The sequence below is a fragment of the Agelaius phoeniceus genome, chromosome 36 (assembly GCF_051311805.1).
Source record: "Agelaius phoeniceus isolate bAgePho1 chromosome 36, bAgePho1.hap1, whole genome shotgun sequence".
Taxonomy (NCBI): Eukaryota; Metazoa; Chordata; class Aves; order Passeriformes; family Icteridae; genus Agelaius; species Agelaius phoeniceus.
In genome coordinates this window covers 1,454,706-1,478,216 of record NC_135300.1, presented here as the reverse complement: position 1 = coordinate 1,478,216, position 23,511 = coordinate 1,454,706, and the positions used below count along the sequence as shown (strand labels likewise).

The window sequence follows — 23,511 nt, the reverse complement described above, 5'->3', positions numbered from 1 at the left end:
CAAATCTCCCCAGACTCCACCCAGGACCCTCTGGGACCCCCAAGGGCTCCCTCAAACCCACCCAGGACCCCCCAGACTCTCCCCAAATGCCCCTTAGGACCCTCTGGGTTCCCACAAGGACCCCCCCCAAACTCCCCCAAAGCTCCTGAGATGTCTCCAGGAGCCCCCAAATTCCCCCAAAATCCTCCCCAGGACCCCTAAATGCCCCTCAAACTCCTCCAAACAGCCCCAGACACCCCAAATCCCACCCAAACACCCCCAAACCCCTCTGGGACCCCCCAAAATCCTCCCCAAACCCCACTCAAACAGCCCCAGACCCTCCCAGGACACCCCAAACTCTCCCCAAATGCCCCTTAGGACCCCTCAGGATCCCTGGGAGCCCCAAAACCCCCCCAAATCCACCCAAACCCCCCCAAACCCCTCTGGGACCCCCCAAACCCCCCCAAATCCCACCCAAACCCCCCCAAATCGCACCCAAACCCCCCAGATCCCCACCTTGGTGTGGTGGGTGTCAGCACTCCAGATGTAGGAGCAGGGCCCCCCACAGAAGTTGGCCATGTACCCCCGGGGACCCCCAAAACCACCCCCAAATCCCACCCAAACACCCCCAAACCCCTCTGGGACCCCCCAGATCCCCACCTTGGTGTGGTGGGTGTCAGCACTCCAGATGTAGGAGCAGGGCCCCCCACAGAAGTTGGCCATGTACCCCCGGGGACCCCCCAAAACAGCCCCAAATCCCACCCAAACACCCCCAAATCCCACCCAAACAGCCCCAAATCCCACCCAAACACCCCCAAACCCCTCGGGGCCCCCCCAAATCTGCACCTTGGTGTGGTGGGTGTCAGCACTCCAGATGTAGGAGCAGGGCCCCCCACAGAAGTTGGCCATGTACCCCCGGGACCCCCAAAAAACACCCCCAAACACCCCCAAATCCCACCCAAACACCCCCAAATCCCACCCAAACCCCCCAAATCCACCCAAACACCCCCAAATCCCCCCAGGGACCCCCCAAATCCCCACCTTGGTGTGGTGGGTGTCAGCACTCCAGATGTAGGAGCAGGGCCCCCCACAGAAGTTGGCCATGTACCCCCGGGGCTCGTGGATCCACTTCCACTCCAGGTCCCGCCGGAAATCGATGTACAGGGGGCGGACGCAGCAGCTCTGCTCCTCGGGGCTGGGGAAAATGGGGGGGTTTGGGGGTTTTGGGGGATTTTGGGGGATTTGGGGGGTCCCAGGGGGTCCCCAGCTCTCCCCAAGTGAACAATGGGGGAGTTTGAGGGATTTTGGGGGGGTTTTGGGGTGGTTTTGGGGGGTCCCTGGGGGTCCCAGCCCCAATGGATGTACAGGGGGCGCACACAGCAGCTCTGCTCCTCGGGGCTGGGGAAAATGGGGTTTGGGGGGTTTTGGGGGGATTTGGGGGTGCCAGGGTGATAAATGGGGGGTCCCAGAGGGTCCCTGGGGGTCCCAGCCCCAATGGATGCACAGGGGGCGGACGCAGCAGCTCTGCTCCTTGGGGCTGGGAAAATTGGGGATTTTGGGGGATTTGGGGGGATTTTGGGGGTCCCAGAGGGTCCCACGGGGTCCCCAGCTCTCCCCGAGTGAATAATGGGGGAATTTGGGGGAGGATTTTGGGGGATTTGGGGGATTTTAGGGGGGTGTTGGGGGAGATTTTGGGGGATTTGAGGGCGTTTTGGGGGGTCCCAGGGTGATAATGGGGATTTGGGGGTGCCAGGAGGTCCCAGGGGGTCCCCAGCTCTCCCCGAGTGAACAATGGGGGATTTTGGAGAGGATTTTGGGGGGATTTTGGGGAGGATTTTGGGGAATTGGGAGGTTTTAGGGGGGTGTTGGGGGAGATTTTGGGGGATTTGAAGGCATTTGGGGGGGTCCCAGGATGATAAATGGGGGTCCCCGGCCCTCCCTGAGTGAACAATGGGGGATTTTGGGTGAGGATTTTGGGGGTTTTGGGAAGGATTTGGGGGTTTTTGGGGGTCCCAGGGGGTCCCAGGGGGTCCCCATCTCTTCCCGAGTGAACAATGGGGGAGTTTGGGGAGGATTTTGGGGATTTGGAGACAATTCTGGGGTCCCTGAGGGTCCTGAATTTGGGGAAGGGTCCCAATGTCCCCAGACCCCCCAATGTCCCCAATGTCCCCCCAATGTCCCCAATCCCCCCATTGTCCCCAATGTCCCCAATGTCCTCAATCCCAAATGTCCCCCCAATGTCCCCAAATCCCCCCAATGTCCCCAAATCCCCCCAATGCCCCAAATGTCCCCAAATCCCCAATGTCCCCATTGTCCCCAAATCCCCCCATTGTCCCCACTGTCCGCAATGTCCCCCTATCCCCATTGTCCCCCTTTGTCCCCACTGTCCCCAATCCCCCAATGTCCCCAACCCCCCCACTGTCCCCACTGTCCCTCATTGTCCCTGTTGTCCCCACTGTCCCCGTTGTCCCCAATCCCCTCACTGTCCCCATTGTCCCGTTGTCCCCAACCCCCCATTGTCCCCATTCCCCCCATTGTCCCCACTGTCCCCATTGTCCCTGTTGTCCCCACTGTCCCCATTCCCCCCATTGTCCCCATCACTGTCCCCGTTGTCCCCATCACTGTCCCCATTGTCCCCACTGTCCCAATCCCCCCATTATTCCCATTGTCTCCATTGTCCCCAACCTCCCCATTGTCCCCATTCCCCCCAACCCCCCCATTCCCCCCACTGTCCCCACTGTCCCCATTCCCCCCACTGTCCCCATCACTGTCCCCATCACTGTCCCCGTTGTCCCCTACCCCCCGCAGTGCTGTCCCTCCAGTTCCCGTCTCTGCCGGTGCCCGTGCAGGGCCTGGGCGCGCTCGGGCGGCAGCGCCATGGCCAGGACGTGGGGACGCGGCGGTGCCGGCGCGCGATGCTCTGCATGTCCCCGCGCTCCTGCTCAAATCCTGCAGGGGACAGCAATGACATCATTGGGGACATTGGGGACATCATTGGGGACGCGGCGGTGCCGGCGCGCGATGCTCTGCATGTCCCCACGCTCCTGCTCAAACCCTGTGTGGGGACATCAATGACATCATTGGGGACATTGGGGACATCATTGGGGACGCGGCGGTGCCGGCGCGCGATGCTCTGCATGTCCCCACGTTCCTGCTCAAAACCTGCAGGGGACATTGGGACAGCAATGGGGACATCAATGACATCATTGGGGACATTGGGGACACCATTGGGGACGCGGCGGTGCCGGCGCGCGATGCTCTGCATGTCCCCACGCTCCTGCTCGAAACCTGTGTGGGACAGCAATGGGGACATTGGGGACATCAATGACATCATTGGGGACATTGGGGACATCAATGACATCATTGGGGACGCGGCGGTGCCGGCGCGCGATGCTCTGCATGTCCCCACGCTCCTGCTCAAATCCTGCAGGGGACAATGGGGACATCAATGACATCATTGGGGACATTGGGGACATTGGGGACACCATTGGGGACATTGGGGACGCGGCGGTGCCGGCGCGCGATGCTCTGCATGTCCCCGCGTTCCTGCTCAAAACCTGCAGGGGACAGCAATGGGGACATTGGGGACATTGGGGACATCAATGACATCATTGGGGACGCGGCGGTGCCGGCGCGCGATGCTCTGCATGTCCCCGCGTTCCTGCTCAAATCCTGCAGGGGACAGCAATGACATCATTGGGGACATCAATGACACCACTGGGGACATCAATGACATCATTGGGGACATTGGGGACGCGGCGGTGCCGGCGCGCGATGCTCTGCATGTCCCCACGTTCCTGCTCGAAACCTGCAGGGGACATTGGGGACATCAATGACATCATTGGGGACATTGGGGACACCATTGGGGACGCGGCGGTGCCGGCGCGCGATGCTCTGCATGTCCCCGCGTTCCTGCTCGAATCCTGTGTGGGGACAATGGGGACATCAATGACATCATTGGGGACATCAATGACATCATTGGGGACGCGGCGGTGCCGGCGCGCGATGCTCTGCATGTTCCCGCGTTCCTGCTCAAAACCTGTGTGGGGACATTGGGGACATCATTGGGGACATCAATGACATCATTGGGGACATTGGGGACGTGGGGGACGCGGCGGTGCCGGCGCGCGATGCTCTGCATGTCCCCGCGCTCCTGCTCAAACCCTGTGTGGGGACAATGGGGACATCAATGACATCATTGGGGACATCATTGGGGACACCATTGGGGACACGGCGGTGCCGGCGCGCGATGCTCTGCATGTCCCCGCGCTCCTGCTCGAATCCTGCAGGGGACATTGGGGACACCATTGGGGACATCAATGACATCATTGGGGACATTGGGGACATCATTGGGGACATCATTGGGGACGCGGCGGCGGTGCCGGCGCGCGATGCTCTGCATGTCCCCGCGCTCCTGCTCAAATCCTGTGTGGGGACACCATTGGGGACACCATTGGGGACATCATTGGGGACACCATTGGGGACACAGCTCTGCATGTCCCCCGCGTTCCTGCTCGAAACCTGTGTGGGGACATTGGGGACATCAATGACATCATTGGGGACATCAATGACACCATTGGGGACGCGGCGGTGCCGGCGCGCGATGCTCTGCATGTCCCCACGCTCCTGCTCAAATCCTGTGTGGGGACATTGGGGACATCATTGGGGACATTGGGGACATCATTGGGGACATCATTGGGGACATCAATGACATCATTGGGGACATCAATGACATCATTGGGGACATCAATGACACCATTGGGGACGCGGCGGTGCCGGCGCGCGATGCTCTGCATGTCCCCCCGCTCCTGCTCAAAACCTGTGTGGGGACAGCAATGACATCATTGGGGACAGCAATGACATCATTGGGGACATCAATGACATCACTGGGGACGCGGCGGTGCCGGCGCGCGATGCTCTGCATGTCCCCGCGTTCCTGCTCAAATCCTGCAGGGGACATTGGGGACATCATTGGGGACACCAGGGACACCATTGGGGACGCGGCGGGTGCCGGCGCGCGATGCTCTGCATGTCCCCACGCTCCTGCTCGAAACCTGCGTGGGGACAATGGGGACAATGGGGACATTGGGGACACTGGGGACACCAGGGACACCATTGGGGACATTGGGGACACCAGGGAAACCATTGGGGACGCGGCGGTGCCGGCGCGCGATGCTCTGCATGTCCCCACGCTCCTGCTCAAACCCTGTGTGGGGACAATGGGGACATCATTGGGGACATTGGGGACATCATTGGGGACACCATTGGGGACATTGAGGACATCATTGTGGACACCATTGGGGACATCATTGGGGACACAGCTCTGCATGCCCCCCCGCTCCTGCTCAAAACCTGTGTGGGGACACTGGGGACATCATTGGGGACAATGGGGACATCATCATTGGGGACAATGGTGACATCACTGGGGACATCACTGGGACATTGGAGACAACATTGGGACACCATTGGGGACACTGGGAACATTGGTGACATCATCATTGGGGACATTGGGGACACCATTGGGGACATTGGGGACACCATTGGGGACACCATTGGGGACACCATTGGGGACACCACTGGGGACATTGGGGACACCATTGGGGACACTGGGGACACCATTGGGGTCCGGGCTCTGCGCTGCTGCTGGAAGCGCCGCCAAACCACGCAAAATAATGAAAACATCATTTACCAAATCCCCTGAAATCCACCCCAAAACTCCCCCCAAAACTCCCCCCAAATCCCCAAAAAACTCCTCAAAATTCCCCCAAAACTCCCCCCAAAATTCCCCCCAAAATTCCTCCCAAACCACCCCAAAACTCCTCCCAACCTCCCCCAAAATCCCCCACAATTTCAAAATCCCCAAAAAATCCCCCCCAAAATCCCCAATCCCCGCCAAATTCCCCCAAAATCCCCCCAAAAATCTCCTCCAATTTTTTCCAAATTTGCCTCAAAATCCCCCCCCCAAAATCCCCAAAAAATTCCACTGAAAATCCCCAAATCCCCCCAAATTTCCCCAAAACTCCCCTAAAATTCTCCCAAATTCCCCTAAAACTCCCCCAAATTCCCCCAATTTTTTCCAAATTTGCCTCAAAACCCCCACAAAATCGCCCAAAACTTCCACTGAAATTCCCCCCCAAATTCCCCTAAAATTCTCCCAAAACTTCCCCAAAACTCCCCCAAATTCCCCAAAACTCCCCACAATTTCCAAATTCCCCAAAAAAATCCCCCCAAAATCCCCAATCCCCCCAAATTCCCCCCCAAAATCCCCAAATCCGCCCCAAATCCGCCCCCAAATTGCCCCAAAATCCCCAAATTCCCCCAAAACTCCCCCAAATTCCCTAAAACTCTCCCAAATTCCCCCAATTTGTTCCAAATTCGCCTCAAAATCCCCCCAAATTCCCCTAAAATCCCCCCAAAACTCCCCAAAATTCCCCTAAAATCCCCCCTAATTCCCCCAAAATTCCCCGAAATTCTCCTAAAACTCCCCCAAATTCCCCCAATTTTTTCCAAATTTACCTAAAAATCTCCACAAAAATCCCACAAAACTTCCACTGAAATTCTCCCCCAACTTCCCCCCAAATTCCCCCAAAATTCCCCCAAAACTCCCCAAAATTCCCCCAAAACTCCCCCACAATTTCCAAATCCCCAAAAAATCCCCCCCAAAATCCCCAATCCCCCCCAAATTCCCCCCCAAAATCCCCAAACCCCCAAAATCCCCAAATCCACCCCAAATTCCCCAAAACTCCCCCAAATTCCCCTAAAACTCCCCAAACTCCCCCAATTTTTTCCAAATTTGCCTCAAAACCCCCACAAAATCCCACAAAACTTCCACTGAAATTCCCCCCAAATTCCCCTCAAATTCCCCAAATCCACCCAAAATTCCCGCAAATTCTCCCAAATTCCCCCCAAACTCCCCCACAATTTCCAAATTCCCCAAAAAATCCCCCCAAAATCTTCCCCAAACCCCCAAAATCCCCAAATCCGCCCCAAATTGCCCCAAAACTCCCCCAAATTCCCCAAAACTCCCCAAAATCCTTCAAAACTCCTCCCAAATCCCCCCCAAATTCCCCCAATTTCTTCCAAATTCGCCTCAAAATCCCCCCCAAATTCCCCTAAAATCCCCCCAAAATCCCCAATCCCCCCCAAATTCCCCCCCAAAAATCCCCTCAAAAACCCCCAAAACCCCCAAAATCCCCAAAATCCCCAAAATCCCCAAAATCCCCCAAATTTGGGCACCTTCGATGCTGATTTTCAGGGCGGGGCCGTCGCCGTCGGCCCCGGGCTCGCAGGGGCAGTGAACGCTCAGGCGGAACAGGGCCAGCGATTCTGGGGCAAATCCCGGGGATTTGGGGATTTTTGGGATTTTTTGGGGGATTTTGGGGGATTTTTGAGGGATTTTGGGGGTTATTTGGGGATTTTTGGGGGGTTTTTTGGGGATTTTGGGGGTTTTTGAGGGGGATTTTGAGGGGTTTTGGGGGTTTTTGAGGGGTTTTGGGGGTTTTTGAGGGGGATTTTGGGGATTTTTTGGAGGGATTTTGGGGATTTTGAGGGGATTTTTGAGGGGATTTTTGGAGATTTTGAGGGGAATTTGGGGGGATTTGGGGGGGGTTTTGAGGGGATTTTGGGGATTTTTGGGGGGATTTTGGGATTTTGGGGGCATTTGGGGGATTTTTAGGTGGATTTTGGGGGATTTTTGAGGGATTTTGGGGTTGGTTTTTTTTTGAGGGGATTTTTGGAGATTTTGAGGGGGATTTGGGAGTGGATTTGGGGGGAATTTGGAGATTTTGGGGGTTTTTGAGGGGGATATTGAGGGGATTTTTGGAGATTTTGAGAGGATTTTGAGGGGAATTTGGGGGAATTTGGGGGTGGATTTGGGGGGATTTGGGGGATTTTTGGGGGGGATTTTGGGGGATTTTTGAGGGATTTTGGGGGTTTTTGAGGGGATTTTTTGAGATTTTGTGAGGATTTTGAGGTGAATTTGGGGTGAATTTGGGGGATTTTTTGGAGGGATTTTGGGGGTTTTTGGGGGTTTTTGAGGGGATTTTTGGAGATTTTGGGGGGGATTTCGGGGGAATTTGGGGGTGGATTGGGGGGGTTGGGGATTTTGGGGGTTTTTGAGGGGGATTTGGGGGATTTTTGGGAGAATTTTGGGGGATTTTGTGAGGAATTTTTGGAGATTTTGAGGGGGATTTGGGGGTGGATTTGGGGGGAATTTGGGGATTTTTGGGAGGATTTTGGGGGTTTTCTGAGGGATTTTGGGGGTTTTTGAGAGGATTTTGAGAGGATTTTGAGGGGATTTTTGGGGAGATTTTGAGAGGATTTTGAGGGGAATTTGGGGGTGGATTTGGGGGGAATTTGGGGATTTTTGAGGGGATTTTTGGATTTTTTGGGGGATTTTTGAGGGATTTTTGGGGTTTTTTGAGGGGATTTATGAGGGATTTTTGGAGATTTTGAGGGGGATTTGGGGGTGGATTTGGGGGGAATTTGGGGATTTTGGGGGCTTTTGAGGGGATTTTTGAGGGGATTTTTGGGGGGGTTTTTGGGGATTTTTGGGGGTTTTTGAGGGGGATTTGGGGTGGATTTGGGGGTGGATTTGGGGGGTTTGGGGATTTTGGGGGTTTTTGAGGGGGATTTTGGGGGGGTTTTGCAGGATTTTTTGGGGGTTTTGGGGGGGATTTTAGGGGATTTTTGTGTAGACTTTTCGGGAATTTTGCGGAATTTTCGGGGATTTTTTTTGCGGAATTTTTGGGGATTTTTTTGTGGAATTTTCAGGGATTTGGGGACCCCTGGGGACGCCGCTGTCCCTCACCAGAGCCACACCGCGCTCTCAGATTTTTTGGTGAAATTTTGGCCGATTTTTGCGGAATTTTCAGGGATTTTTTTGCAGAATTTTCAGGGAATTTTTTACAGAATTTTCAGGAATTTTTTTGCCGAATTTTCAGCGATTTTTTTGCGGCTTTTTCAGGGATTTTTGGGGAATTTTCAGGGATTTTTTTGCGGAATTTTCAGGGACTTTTTTGCGGAATTTTCAGGGAATTTTTTTGCAGAATTTTCAGGGATTTTTTGTGGAATTTTCGAGGATTTTTTTGCAGGATTTTCAGGGATTTTTTGCAGGATTTTCAGGGATTTTTTTTGCAGGATTTTCGGGGATTTTTTTGCGGAATTTTCGGGGATTTTTTCTTGCAGGATTTTCAGGAATTTTGCAGGATTTTCAGGGATTTTTTTTACAGAATTTTCAGGGATTTTTTGGCGGAATTTTCGGGGATTTTTGCAGAATTTTCAGGATTTTTTTGCAGAATTTTCAGGGATTTTCTTGCAGAATTTTCAGGGAATTTTTTTGCAGAATTTTCAGGGATTTTTTTGCGGAATTTTCAGGGATTTTTTTTTGCAGGATTTTCAGGGATTTTTTTTGCAGAATTTTCAGGGATTTTTTCTTGCAGAATTTTTGGGGATTTTTTTTGCAAAATTTTCAGGAATTTTACAGATTTTATGGATTTTTTGGCGGAATTTTCCGGGACTTTTGGAGAATTTTCAGGGATTTTTTTTGCGGAATTTTCAGGAATTTTTGTGAATTTTCAGGGATCTTTTTTTGCAGAATTTTTGAGAATTTTTTTGCGGAATTTTCAGGGAATTTTTTGCGGATTTTGCAGGCATTTTTTCAGAATTTTCAGGGATATTTTTTGCCAAATTTTCAGGAATTTTGCAGAATTTTCAGGAATTTTCTGGCATTTGGGGACCCCGGGGACGCCGCTGTCCCTCACCAGAGCCACCCCCACACTCTCAGATTTTCTGGGGGAATTTTGCCGCATTTGGGTGAAATTTTGGCCGATTTTTGCGGAATTTTTCGGGGATTTTTTGCAGAATTTTCAGGGATTTTTTGCAGAATTTTCAGGGATTTTTTTGCGGAATTTTCAGGGATTTTTGTGCAGAATTTTCAGGGATTTTTTTGCAGACTTTTCCGGAATTTTGCGGAATTTTCGGGATTTTTTTCAGAATTTTCAGGGATTTTTGCAGAATTTTCAGAGATTTTTTGGCGGAATTTTCGGGGATTTTTGCAGAATTTTCAGGGATGTTTTTGCGGAATTTTCTGGGATTTTTTTTGCAGAATTTTCAAGGATTTTTTTGCTGGATTTTCAGGATTTTTTTGCAGAATTTTCAGGGATTTTTTTGCGGATTTTTCAGGGATTTTTTTGCGGATTTTTCAGGGATTTTTGCAGAATTTTCAGGGATTTTTTTGCGGAATTTTCAGGGATTTTTGTGTAGACTTTTCCGGAATTTTGCGGAATTTCGGGGATTTTTTTTGCAGAATTTTCAGGGATTTTTTCTTGCAGAATTTTCAGGGATTTTTTGCCGAATTTTCAGGGATTTTTTTTGCAGAATTTTCGGGGATTTTTTTGCGGAATTTTCAGGGATTTTTTCTTGCAGGATTTTCAGGAATTTTGCAGGATTTTCAGGGATTTTTTTTACAGAATTTTCAGGGATTTTTTGCAGAATTTTTTGGGATTTTTTTGCAGAATTTTCAGGGATTTTTGTGTAGACTTTTCCGGAATTTTGCAGAATTTTCAGGGATTTTTTTTGTGGAATTTTCAGGGATTTTTTTGTGGGATTTTCAGGGATTTGGGGACCCTGGGACGCTGCTGTCCCTCACCAGAGCCAGACCCACACTCTCAGATTTTTTGGTGAAATTTTGGCCGATTTTTGCAGAATTTTCAGGGAATTTTTTTTTTTTTTTCAGAATTTTCAGGGATTTTTTTGCAGAATATTCAGGATTTTTTGCAGAATTTTCAGGGATTTTTTTGCGGAATTTTCAGGGATTTTTTGCAGAATTTTCGGGGATTTTTTTGCGGATTTTTGGGGGATTTTTTTGCTGGATTTTCAGGGGTTTTTTTGCAGAATTTTCAGAGATTTTTTTGCGGATTTTGGGGGATTTTTTGCTGGATTTTCAGGGATTTTTTTGCAGAATTTTCAGAGATTTTTTTGCGGATTTTTCAGGGATTTTTTTGCGGATTTTTCAGGGATTTTTGCAGAATTTTCAGGAATTTTTTTCCGGAATTTTCAGGGATTTTTGTGTAGACTTTTCCGGAATTTTGCGGAATTTTCGGGGATTTTTTTCAGAATTTTCAGGGATTTTTGCAGAATTTTCAGGGATTTTTTGCAGAATTTTCAGAGATTTTTTTTCAGAATTTTCAGAGATTTTTTTGCAGAATTTTCGGGGATTTTTTTGCGGAATTTTCGGGGGTTTTTTGCAGGATTTTCAGGGATTTTTTTTGCGGGATTTTCAGGGATTTTTTTTGCGGAATTTCCAGGGATTTTCAGGATTTTTTTGCAGGATTTTCGGGGATTTTTTTGCAGGATTTTCGGGGATTTTTTTGCAGGATTTTCAGGGATTTTTTTGTGGGATTTCCAGGGATTTTTTTGTGGGATTTTCAGGGATTTGGGGACCCCGGGGACGGCGCCGTCCCTCACCGGAGCCGCGCAGCCACTGCCGGACGGTGTCGGTGACATCGAACCAGAGCCACTCGTCCTCGGCCGTGACGCGAACGGAGCGGCCGTGCAGGAAGCGCCAGGAGGAGTTCCCGAAACCCTGGGGACAGCACGGGGGGACATTGGGGACATTGGGGACAATGGGGGACATTGGGGGCATTGGGGACATTGGGGACAATGGGGGGGATTGGGGGCATTGGGGACATTGGGGGGTATTGGGGACATCTGAGACAATGGGGACAATGGGGGACATTGGGGTCATTGGGGGGTATTGGGGTCAATGGGGGCAATGGGGACATCAAGGGGATTGGGGACATTTGGGGACATTGGGGGCATTGGGGACAATGGGGGACACTGGGACATCAAGGGGACTGGGGACATTTGGGGACATTTGGGGACATTGGGGGCATTGGGGGCACTGGGGACATTTGGGGACATTGGGGACATTGGGGGCACTGGGGACATCTGAGACAATGGGGACAATGGGGGACATTGGGGACATTGGGGGGATTGGGGGGGATTGGAGTCATTGGGGACACTGGGGGGATTGGGGACATTGGGGACAATGGGGGACATATGGGGACATTGGGGGGCATTTGGGAAAATTGGGGACATTGGGGACAATGGGGGTATTGGGGACATTGGGGACATTTGAAGACACTGGTGGCATTTGGGGCATTTGGGGACATTGAGGGGGTTGGGGACATCAAGGGGATTGGGGACACTGGGGACATTGGGGGGGATGGGGGCATTGGGAGACATTGGGGTCATTGGGGGGGATTGGGGCAATGGGACATTGGGGGGAATGGGGACAATGGGAACAATGGGGACATTGGGGACATTGGGGACATTTGAGGGCACTGGGGACATCTGGGACAATGGGGACAATGGGGACATTGGGGACATTTGAGGACATTGGGGTCATTTGAGGACATTGGGGTCACTTCATTGGGGACATTGGGGGGACATTGGGGGGACTGGGGACATTGGGGACATTTGGGACATTGGGCAGTGAGGATGTCCCCAATGTCCCCAGTCCCCCCAATCCCCCCAGATGTCCCCAATGTCCCATTGATGTCCCCAATGTCCCATTGATGTCCCCGCTGTCCCCGTCCCCCTGTCCCACCTGGTAGAGCTCCACTCTCTGCTCCAGCCCCGCTGGCCCCAATGTCCCATTGATGTCCCCAATGTCCCATTGATGTCCCCAATGTCCCCAATGTCCCTGTCCCACCTGGTAGAGCTCCACTCTCTGCTCCAGCCCCGCTGGCCCCAATGTCCCATTGATGTCCCCAATGTCCCATTGATGTCCCCAATGTCCCCGTCCCCCTGTCCCACCTGGTAGAGCTCCACTCTCTGCTCCAGCCCCGCTGTCCCAATGTCCCCAATGTCCCCGCTGTCCCCGTCCCCCCTGTCCCACCTGGTAGAGCTCCACTCTCTGCTCCAGCCCCACTGTCCCATTGATGTCCCCATTGTCCCCGCTGTCCCCGTCCCCCCTGTCCCACCTGGTAGAGCTCCACTCTCTGCTCCAGCCCCGCTGTCCCCAATGTCCCATTGATGTCCCATTGATGTCCCATTGATGTCCCCAATGTCCCCGCTGTCCCACCTGGTAGAGCTCCACTCTCTGCTCCAGCCCCGCTGTCCCCGCTGCTGTCCCCGCTGTCCCCGCCGCTGTCTCCTGTCTGAGCATGCGCAGCTCGGCCCGGCTCAGCTCGGCCCCGCCCAGCCCGGCCCGGACCCGCGAGGCGTTGAACCGGAAATAGAGACTGCGGGGGGAGGGGCGCCAGCGCTCCGTGTCACCTGCGGGGACAATGGGGACAATGGGGGCATTGGGGACAATGGGGGGATTGGGGGCAATGGGGACATTGGGGGGAATGGGGACAATGGGGACAATGGGGACATTGGGGGCAATGGGGGCAGTGGGGGGAATGGGGACATTGGGGACAATGGGGGACATTGGGGACAATGGGGGGATTGGGGACATTGGGGACAATGGGGGGATTGGGGGGAATGGGGACATTGGGGACAATGGGGGCATTGGGGGGATTGGGGGGAATGGGGACAATGGGGGAGATTGGGGAGATTGGGGACAATGGGGACAATGGGGGAGATTGGGGACAATGGGGACAATGGGGACATTGGGGGCAATGGAGACAATGGGGACAATGGGAGCATTGAGGGGAATGGAGACATTGGGGACATTGGGGACATTGGAGACAATGGCGACATTGGGGACATGGGGGACACTGGGGACATTGGGGGGGCAATGGGGTGACATTGGGGACATTGGGGACAATGAGGACAATGGGGGGATTGGAGACATTGGGGACACTGGGGACAATGGGGTGACATTGGGCACAATGGGGGATTGGGGGACATCAATGGGACATTAGGGAAATTGGAGGACATTGAGGGGACATTGAGGACAATGGGGACATTGAGGGAGTTGGGGACAATGGGGGGATTGGGGACAATGGGGACACTGGGGACAATGGGGTGACATTGGGGACACTGGGGGGACACTGGGGACACTGTGGACACCGAGGGGTTAAACCGGAAATACAGACTGCGGGGGGAGGGGCACCCCAGATCCGTGTCACCTTCGAGGGGACATCAGTGGGGACATTGAGGGGACACTGGGGGCACTGAGGGGACACTGATGTCACAGGGGTCACCTCAGGGACACCGGGTCACTGTGGGGTCACCGTGGGGTCACCAGGTCACCACGGGGTCACCTTGGGGACACTGGGGTCACTGTGAGGTCACTAGGTCACCACAGGGTCACTGAGGTCACCATGGGGTCACTGAGGTCACCATGGGGTCACTGCAGGGTCACCTTGGGGACATCCTTGGGTAACCTTGACCCTGAGCCCAGCCCCCGATCCTGACCCCATGACCTTGTCCCCCCCGATGTCCCCGTGTCCCCCCGATGTCCCCCCGATGTCCCCCTGATGTCCCCGTGTCCGTGTGTCCCCCCCGTGTCCCTCTGTCCCTCCCCTGTCTCCATGGGCAGTGTCCCTTGTCCCCACCGTGGGTCGCTGTCACCCCCCGTGTCCCCACTGCGTCCCTGTGTCCCCCTGGCCCCCGGGTGTCCCCACCGCGTCCTCAGTGTCCCCGTGTCCCTGTGCTGTGTCCCCATGTCCCTGTCAGTGTCCCCGTGTCCCTCTCAGTGTCCCCGTGTCCCTCTGGATGTCCCCGTGTCCCTCTCAATGTCCCCATGTCCCCGTGCTGTGTCCTCATGTCCCTGTGTCCCCATGTCCCTCTCAGTGTCCCTGTGTGCCCCTCGATGTCCTCCATGTCCCCGTGTCCCTCTCAGTGTCCCCGTGTCCCTGTGTCCCTCTGGATGTCCCTGTGTCCCCCTCTCAGTGTCCCCGTGTCCCTCTCGATGTCCCCCGTGTCCCTCTCAGTGTCCCCATGTCCCCGTGCTGTGTCCCCATGTTCCCCTGTCCCTCTCGATGTCACCGTGTCCCCCTGTCCCTCCCATGTCCCCCTGTCCAACTGTGTCCCCAGAGTGTCCAGAGTGTCCCCAATGTCCCCATGTCACCCCGGTGTCCCCATTGTCCCCTCACCATCCCTGGGGCTCTCCATGGGGAAGCGCAGCAGCTCCATGGCGCAGTGATCCTGCGGCTCCTCGTGCTGCTGTCCCTCTGTGTGTCCCCATATCCCCCTGTCCATCTGTCCCTCCCAGTGTCCCCAATGTCCCCAATGTCCCCAGTGTCCCCTCACCGTCCCCGGGGCTCTCCATGGGGCAGCGCAGCAGCTCCTTGGCGCAGTGATCCTGCGGCTCCTCGTGCTCCCGCAGCCGCGCCCGTGTCCCTCTGTCCCCCCATATCCCCAATGTCCCCAGAGTGTCCCCAATGTCCCCAGAGTGTCCCCACTGTCCCCTACCTTCCCCAGGGCTCTCCATGGGGAAGTGCAGCAGCTCCTTGGCGTAGTGATCCTGCGGCTCCTCGTGCTGCTGTGTCCCCATGTCACCCCCATATCCCCCTGTCCATCTGTCCCCCCCAGTGTCCCCAGAGTGTCCCCAGTGTCCCCAATGTCCCCTCACCGTCCCCGGGGCTCTCCATGGGGCAGCGCAGCAGCTCCTTGGCGCAGTGATCCTGCGGCTCCTCGTGCTCCCAGAGCTGCGCCTGTGTCCCCATGTCCCCATATCCCCAGTGTCCCCAGTGTCCCCAATGTCCCCAATGTCCCCTACCTTCCCCGGGGCTCTCCATGGGGAAGCGCAGCAGCTCCTTGGCGTAGTAATCCTGCGGCTCCTCGTGCTGCTGTGTCCCCATGTCACCCCATATCCCCATGTCCCTCCCAATGTCCCCAGTGTCCCCCTGTCCCCTCACCGTCCCCGGGGCTCTCCATGGGGAAGCGCAGCAGCTCCTTGGCGTAGTAATCCTGCGGCTCCTCGTGCTCCCGCAGCCGCGCCCGCTGCCGCAGCAGCTCCCGGGTGCTGTTGTAGAGCGCCCGAACCTCCTCGGGCAGCGGCGCCGGGGCCGGGCCGGGCTCGGGGGGCGGCGCCGGTAACCGGAGCTTGCTCAGGATCTGGCCCCGCACGGCCTCGATTCGCTTGCGCCGCGCCGCCTCCAGGTCCAGCGTGCGGCACGTGCCCAGGGCACGGCACGGCACGGGCAGCAGCGCGGCCAGCAGCGCGGCCAGCAGCACGGACAGACGCACGGACGGGCGCACGGACGGACGGACGGGCAGCGGGACGGGCAGCGGCATGCCGGACACCGGGATGGAACCCTCGGGAGGGACGGAGAGAGACCGGGATAAATCCCTCGGATGGACTGGGAGAGATCGGGATAAACCCTCGGGAGGGACCAGGAGAGACCGGGATAAACCCCTCAGGAGGGACCGGGATAAACCCTCGGGAGGGGACCGGGATAAACCCTCGAAAGGGACCAGGTAGGGACTGGGATAAAGCCCTCATGATGGACAGGGAGAGATCGGGATAAACCCCTCGGGAGGGGCCGGAATAAACCCTCGGGAGGGACCGGGACACCAGACACGGGGAGTGACCAGGAGGGACCGGGATAAACCCTTGGGAGGGACTGGACACCGGGATAAACCGCTCGGGAGGGACTGGGATAAACCCCTTGGGAGGGGACTGGGATAAACCCCTCAGGAAGGACCGGAATGGACCGGATGAAACCCTCGGAAGGGACGGAGAGGGACCGGGATAAACCCTCGGGAAGGACAGGGAGAGATCGGGATAAACCCTCGGGAGGGACCGGGATAAACCCTCGAAAGGGACCAGGTAGGGACTGGGATAAAACCCTCATGATGGACAGGGAGACATAGGGATAAACCCCTCGGGAGGGATGAGAGGGACCGGGATAAACCCATCAGGAGGGACCGGGAAAGATTGGGATAAACCCTCGGGATGGACTGGAATGGACCGGGATAAACCCTCGGGATGGACTGGAATGGACCGGGATAAACCCCTCGGGAAGGACAGGAATAGATCGGGATAAACCCTCGGGAGGGACGGAGATAGACTGGGATAAACCCCTCGGGATGGACTGGGATAAACCTTTGGGAAAGACCAGGAGGGACCGGGATAAACCCCTCAGGAGGGACCGGACACCGGACACGGGGAGTGACCAGGAGGGACCGGGATAAACCCCTCGGGAGGGACTGGAATGGACCAGGATAAACCCCTCAGGATGGACTGGGAGAGATGGGGATAAACCCTCAGGAAGGACCGGAATGGACCCGGATAAAGCGCTTGAAAGGGAGTGGGAGGGACCGGGATAAACTCTTGGGGAGGAAGCGGACACGGGGATAAACCCTCGGAGGGACGGAGATGGATCGGGATAAAACCTCTCGGAGGGACGCGGATAAACCCCTCAGGATGGACCAGGATAAAACTCTTGGGAGGGACCGGGATAGATCAGGATAAAACCCCTGGGGAGGGAGCAGGATAAACTCTTGGGAGGAAGCGGACACTGGATACCGGGATAAATCCATCAGGAGGGACCGGGAAAGATCGGGATAAACCCCTCAGGATGGACCGGGATAAACCCCTCGGGAGGGACGGAGATGGACCAGGATAAACCCTCGGGATGGACTGGGATAAACCCTTGGGAGGGACAGAGATGGACCGGGATAAACCCCTCGGAAAGGACAGGAACAGACCGGGATAAATCCTCGGATGGACTGGGAGAGATCGGGATAAACCCTCGGGAGGGACGGAGAGCGACCAGGATAAAACCTCTCGGGAGAGACTGGAATGGACCGGGATAAAGCGCTCAAAAGGGAGTGGGAGGGACCGGGATAAACCTTTGGGAGGGACTGGGATAAACCCTCGGGAAGGACAGGACTAGACTGGGATAAACCGCTCGGGAGAGACTGGGATAAAGCCCTCAGGAGCAACCGGGATAAACCCTCGGGAGGGACTGGGATAAACCTTTGGGAGGGACCGGGATAAACCCTCGGGAAGGACCAGGAGGGACCAGGATAAATCCCTCAGGAGGGACCGGACACCAGGATAAACCCCTCGGTAGAGATCAGGATAAACTACTCAGGAGGGACCGGGATAAACCCTCGGGAAGGACAGGACTTGACTGGGATAAACCCCTCAGGATGGACCGGGAGAGATCGGGATAAACCCTCGGGAAGGACCGGAATGGACCAGGATAAACCCTCGGGAGGGACTGGAATGGACCGGGATAAACCCCTCAGGATGGACCGGGAGAGATGGGGATAAACCCTCGGGAAGGACCGGAATGGACCGGGATAAAGCGCTCGAAAGGGAGTGGGAGGGACCAGGATAAACTCTTGGGAGGAAGCGGACACAGGGATAAACCCTCGGGAGGGACGGAGATGGATCAGGATAAACCCCTCAGAAGGGACCGGGATAAACCCTCGGGAGGGACCAGGAGAGATCGGGATAAACCCCCTGGGGAGGGAGCAGGATAAACTCTTGGGAGGAAGCGGACACTGGATACCGGGATAAAACCCTCGGGAGGGATGGAGATGGACCGGGATAAACCCTCGGAGAGATCGGGATAAACCCTTTGGGAGGGACTGGAATGGACCGGGATAAACTCCGCAGGATGGAGCGGGAGAGATGGGATAAACCCTCGGGAGGGACTGGGATAAACTCTTGGGAGGAACCGGGATAAACCCTCGGGAGGGAGTGGAATGGACCGGGATTAACCCTCGGTAGGGACCGGGGAGGACCAGGAGGGACCGGGATAAACCCTCAGGAAGGGACCGGAATGGACCGGGATGAAACCCTCGGGAGGGACAGAGAGGGACCGGGATAAACCCTCAGGAAGGACAGGACTAGACCGGGATAAACCGCTCGGGATGGACCGGGATAAAGCCCTCAGGAGCGACCGGGATAAAACCCTTGGGAGGGACCAGGAGAGATCGGGATAAACCCTCGGGAGGGATGGAGATGGACCGGGATAAACCCTTGGGAGGGACCGGACACCGGGATAAACTGCTCAGAAGGGACCGGGATAAAACCCTCAGTAGGGACCGGGATAAACCTTTGGGAGGGACCGGAATGGACCGGGATAAACTCCGCAGGATGGAGTGGGAAAGATCGGGATAAACCCCTCTGGAGTGACTGGGATAAACCCCTCGGGAGGGACCGGAATGGACCGGGATAAAGCGCTCGAAAGGGAGTGGGAGGGACCGGGATAAACTCTTGGGAGGAAGCGGACACGGGGATAAACCCTCGGGAGGGACGGAGATGGACCGGGATAAAACCCTCAGAAGGGACCGGGATAAACCCCTCGGGATGGACCGGGATAAACCCTTGGGAGGGACGGAGATGGACCGGATAAAACCTCTCGGGAGGGAGCGGGATAACCGGACATGGGGAGTGACCAGGAGGGACCGGGATAAACCCTCGGAGAGACTGGGATAAACTCCTGGGAGAGACTGGGATAAACTCCTAGGAGGAACCAGGATAAACCCTCGGGAGGGAGTGGAATGGACCGGGATAAAGCCCTTGGGAGGGACCGGGAGGACCAGGAGGGACCGGGATAAACCCTCGGGTTGGACCGGGAGAGATCGGGATAAACGCTCGGAGGGACCAGGAGAAATTCCCGGGTGGGGTTAAAGACACCGGGACCGGGATAAACCTTCCTGGAACCGGGACAAACCCACAGAACCGGGATAACCTCCCAAAAACCGGGATAAATCCTCCCAAAACGGGATAAATCCTCCTGAAACCGGGATAACTCCCTAGAAACGGGACACGCCCCTAAAACCGGGATAAATCCTCTTAAAACCGGGATAAATCCTCCAAAAACTGGGATAAACTCCCCAAACCGGGATAAATCCTCCTGAAACTGGGATAACCTCCCAAAACCAGGATAACCTCCCAGAACTGGGATAAATCCTCCCAAAACCGGGATAATCCCCCTAAAACTGGGATAAATCCTCCTTAAACTGGGATAACCTCCCAAAACCAGGATAAATCCTCCTAAAACCGGGATAACCTTCCAAAACCGGATAAACTCCCCTGGAACCGGGATAAACTCCCACAGAACCGAGATAACCTCCCAAAACCGGGATAAATCCTCCAAAACCAGGATAATCCCCCTAAAACTGGGATAAATCCTCCCAAAACTGGGATAAACTCCCCACAGAACCGGGACAAACCCCACAGAACCGGGACAAACCCACAGAACCGGGATAACCTCCCAAAAACCGGGATAAATCCTCCCAAAACCGGGATAATCCCCCTAAAACTGGGATAAATCCTCCCAAAACCGGGATAATCCCCTAAAACTGGGATAAATCCTCCCAAAACTGGGATAAACTCCCCACAGAACCGGGATAAACTCCCACAGAACCGGGATAACCCCCCCTAAACCGGGATAAATCCTCCTGAAATTGGGATAACTCCCCTAAAACCGGGATAAACTCCCAAAACCAGGATAAACTCCCCTAGAAACGGGACACGCCCCCTAAAACCGGGATAAATCCTCCCAAAAACCGGGATAAATCCTCCTAAAACCGGGATTAAACCCCCTAAAACCGGGATTAAACCCCCCTAAAACCAGGATAAATCCTCCCAAAAACCGGGATAAACTCTCCTAGAACTCGGCCACGCCCCCGGGACAGCGGTGAACTCCTGAACTGCGATCAAATCGTCCCAAAACCGGGATAAATCCTCCCAAAACCGAGATTAAACCCCCCTAAAACCGGGATTAAACCCCCCTAAAACCGAGATAAACCCCCTAAAACCGGGATTAAACCCCCCTAAAACCGGGATTAAACCCCCCTAGAACCGGGATAAACTCTCTTAGAACCGGGATAAACCCCCCTTAAAACCGGACTTAACCCGGGACACCCCGCCCGGGTTTCCCCTCCTGGCTCAGTTCCGCTCCCCATGTCCCGGTCCGGGTGTCCCGGGTTGCTCCCACCCGGTTTTATCCCGGTTTTTCCCCAGTTTCATCCCGATTTTATCCCGGTTTTATCCCGTTTTTTTCCAGGTTTTATCCCGTTTTTTTCCCGGTTTTATCCCGTTTTTCCCCGCTTTTTTCCCGATTTTATCCCGGTTTTATCCCAGTTTCCCCCGTTTTTATCCCGTTTTTTCCTGTTTTTTTCCCGATTTTATCCCGGTTTTATCCCAGTTTTCCCCGTTTTTTCCCGTTTTTTTCCCGTTTTTATCCCGTTTTTTCCGGTTTTTTCCCAGTTTATCCCGGTTTTATCCCGCGTTTTTCCCCGTTTTTTCCCAGTTTTTCCCCATTTTTTCCCGGTTTTTCCCCGCTTATCCCGGCTGGTCCCGGTCGTCCCCTACCGGTTCCGGTTTGTCCCGGGTGGTCCCGGCTCCTCCCCGCTTCTCCTCGGCGCTCCCGGCTTGGCCCGGCCGGTTCCGCTTTGTCCCGGGTTTGTCCCGGGTTTGTCCCGGTTTGTCCCCGGTTTGTCCCGGGTGTCCTTTGCTGCTTGTCCCGCCTGGTCCCGCTTGTCCCGGCCCTTCCCGTTTGTCCCGGGTGGTCCCTGGCCGGTCCCGCTTGTCCCCGGTTTGTCCCGGGTGGCCCCGGTTTGTCCTTTCTGTCCCTTTTCTGTCCCTTTCTGTCCCTTTCTGTCCCTTTTTGTCCCTTTCTGTCCCTTTTTTGTCCTTTTCTGTCCCTTTTTTGCCCGATTTCGCCGCTTTTTCGCCCGATTTTGCCGCCGGGCCCCACCCAGGAAACGCCGCCCGGGGGGGGGGGGAGGGGAAGGGGGGAAGGGGGGGGGGAGGGGAAGGGGGGGGGGAGGGGAAGGGAAACTGAGTCACGGCCGGGGGGGGGAGGGGATGGGGGGGGGGGGAGGGGCAGCGGCGCCTCCGCGTCTGGGACGGTTCCGGTGGGGGGGGAGGGGCAGCCCCGGGGGGGGGGAGGGGCACAGGGAGACCCCCCCAAAATGGGGGAGGGGCGGCCACGCCCAGGACCCCCCAAAAATTGGGGAGGGGTCTCAAGACCCCGCCCCCACCCCCTCCCAAAATTGTCCCCAAGCCCCCCAAAAATTGTCCCCTCCCCCCTCCCCCAAATTGTCCCCTTCCCCTTCCAAAATTGTCCCCAAGCCCCCAAACTGTCCCCACCCCCTCCCAAATTTGTCACCCCCCAAATTTGTCCCCTCCCCTCCCAAAAATTGTCCCCACCCCCTCCTCCAAATTTGTCCCCACCTCCCCCAAAATTGTCCCCACCCCTTCCCAAAATTGTCCCCACCTCCCCCAAACTGTCCCCTCCCCCTCCCAAATTTGTCACCCCCCAAAATTGTCCTCAAGCCCCCAAATTGTCCCCTCCCCCCCCCTCAATTGTCACCTGGGGCCGTTTGGTGACAAAAATTTTATTCGGGGACAAAGGAGAGGGGACAATTTTGGGGGGGGAGGGGACAATTTTGGGGGGGGTGACAAATTTGGGAGGGGGTGGGGACAATTTGGGGGGGAGGGGACAATTCTGGGGGGGGGGGGGGGGGAGGGGACAATCTGGGGATGTCACCAGCGCTGTCCCCTCCCCCCACAGCTTGGGGACCTCCCCCCAGGTGCCACCTCCTGTCACCCCAGGGTCACCCCAATGTCCCCAAGGTGTCCCCAATGTCCCCAGGGTGCCCCCCAAGTGCCACCTCCTGTCCCCAGGGTGTCCCCAAACGTCCTCAAGGTGACCCCAAAAATCTCAGCCCGCGCCACCCCCAATGTCCCAGTGCCACCCCCGTGTCCCCAACCCCTGTCCCCAGTGCCACCCCCAATGTCCCCAATGGTATCACAGTGTCCCCAATGTCCCCAGTGCCACCCCCATGTCCCCAGTGCCACCCCCATGTCCCCAATGGTGTCACAGTGTCCCCAACCCCTGTCCCCAGTGCCACCCCAATGTCCCCAATGGTGTCACAGTGTCATTCCAGTGTCCCCAATGGTGTCCCCAGTGTCCCCAATGGTGTCCCCAATGGTGTCACAGTGCCACCCCCAATGTCCCCAGTGGTGTCACAGTGTCCCCAACCCATCCCAGTGCCACCCCAATGTCCCCAATGGTGTCACAGTGTCCCCAATGGTGTCCCCAGTGGTGTCCCCAATGGTGTCACAGTGCCACCCCAGTGTCCCCAATGGTGTCCCCAGTGGTGTCCCCATGTCCCCAATGGTGTCCTCCAAAGGTGTCACAGTGCCACCCCGTATCTGGCCATGTTCCGTGCCATCACTCCCAGCTCCAGTGTCACCGTCCCCATGTCCCCAAAGGTGTCACAGTGCCACCCCGTATCTCGCCATGTTCCGTGCCATCACTCCCAGCTCCAGTGTCACTGTCCCCATGTCCCCAGTGTCCCCAATGGTGTCCCCAGAGGTGTCACAGTGCCACCCCGAACCGTGCCATGTTCTGTGCCATCACTCCCAGCTCCAGTGTCCCCAATGTCCCCAATGGTGTCCCCAATGGTGTCCCCAATGTCACAGTGCCACCCCGTATCTGGCCATGTTCCGTGCCATCACTCCCAGCTCCAGTGTCACCGTCCCCGCGCTCTCTGTCCTCAGCCTGAACCTGTCCCCATGTCCCCAATGGTGTCCCCAATGGTATCACAATGTCCCCAATGGTGTCCCCAATGTCCCCAATGTCACAGTGCCACCCCATA

General features: G+C 55.8%; 1 protein-coding gene across 1 annotated transcript; it reads right to left on the bottom strand.

Moving 5' to 3' along the window:
- Positions 1–363: 363 nt before the first annotated feature.
- LOC143696491 (transforming growth factor beta-1 proprotein-like) lies at positions 364–21,636 on the bottom strand. Its single transcript, XM_077192888.1, is given in 12 exon segments — positions 364–372; positions 1,021–1,174; positions 2,779–2,875; positions 2,878–2,928; positions 3,034–3,141; positions 3,656–3,787; positions 4,475–4,798; positions 7,216–7,305; positions 11,446–11,563; positions 13,067–13,260; positions 15,795–16,194; positions 21,218–21,636. Coding segments are annotated over 11 exon segments (1,656 nt in total). The 5' UTR covers positions 16,174–16,194; positions 21,218–21,636.
- Positions 21,637–23,511: the final 1,875 nt, after the last annotated feature.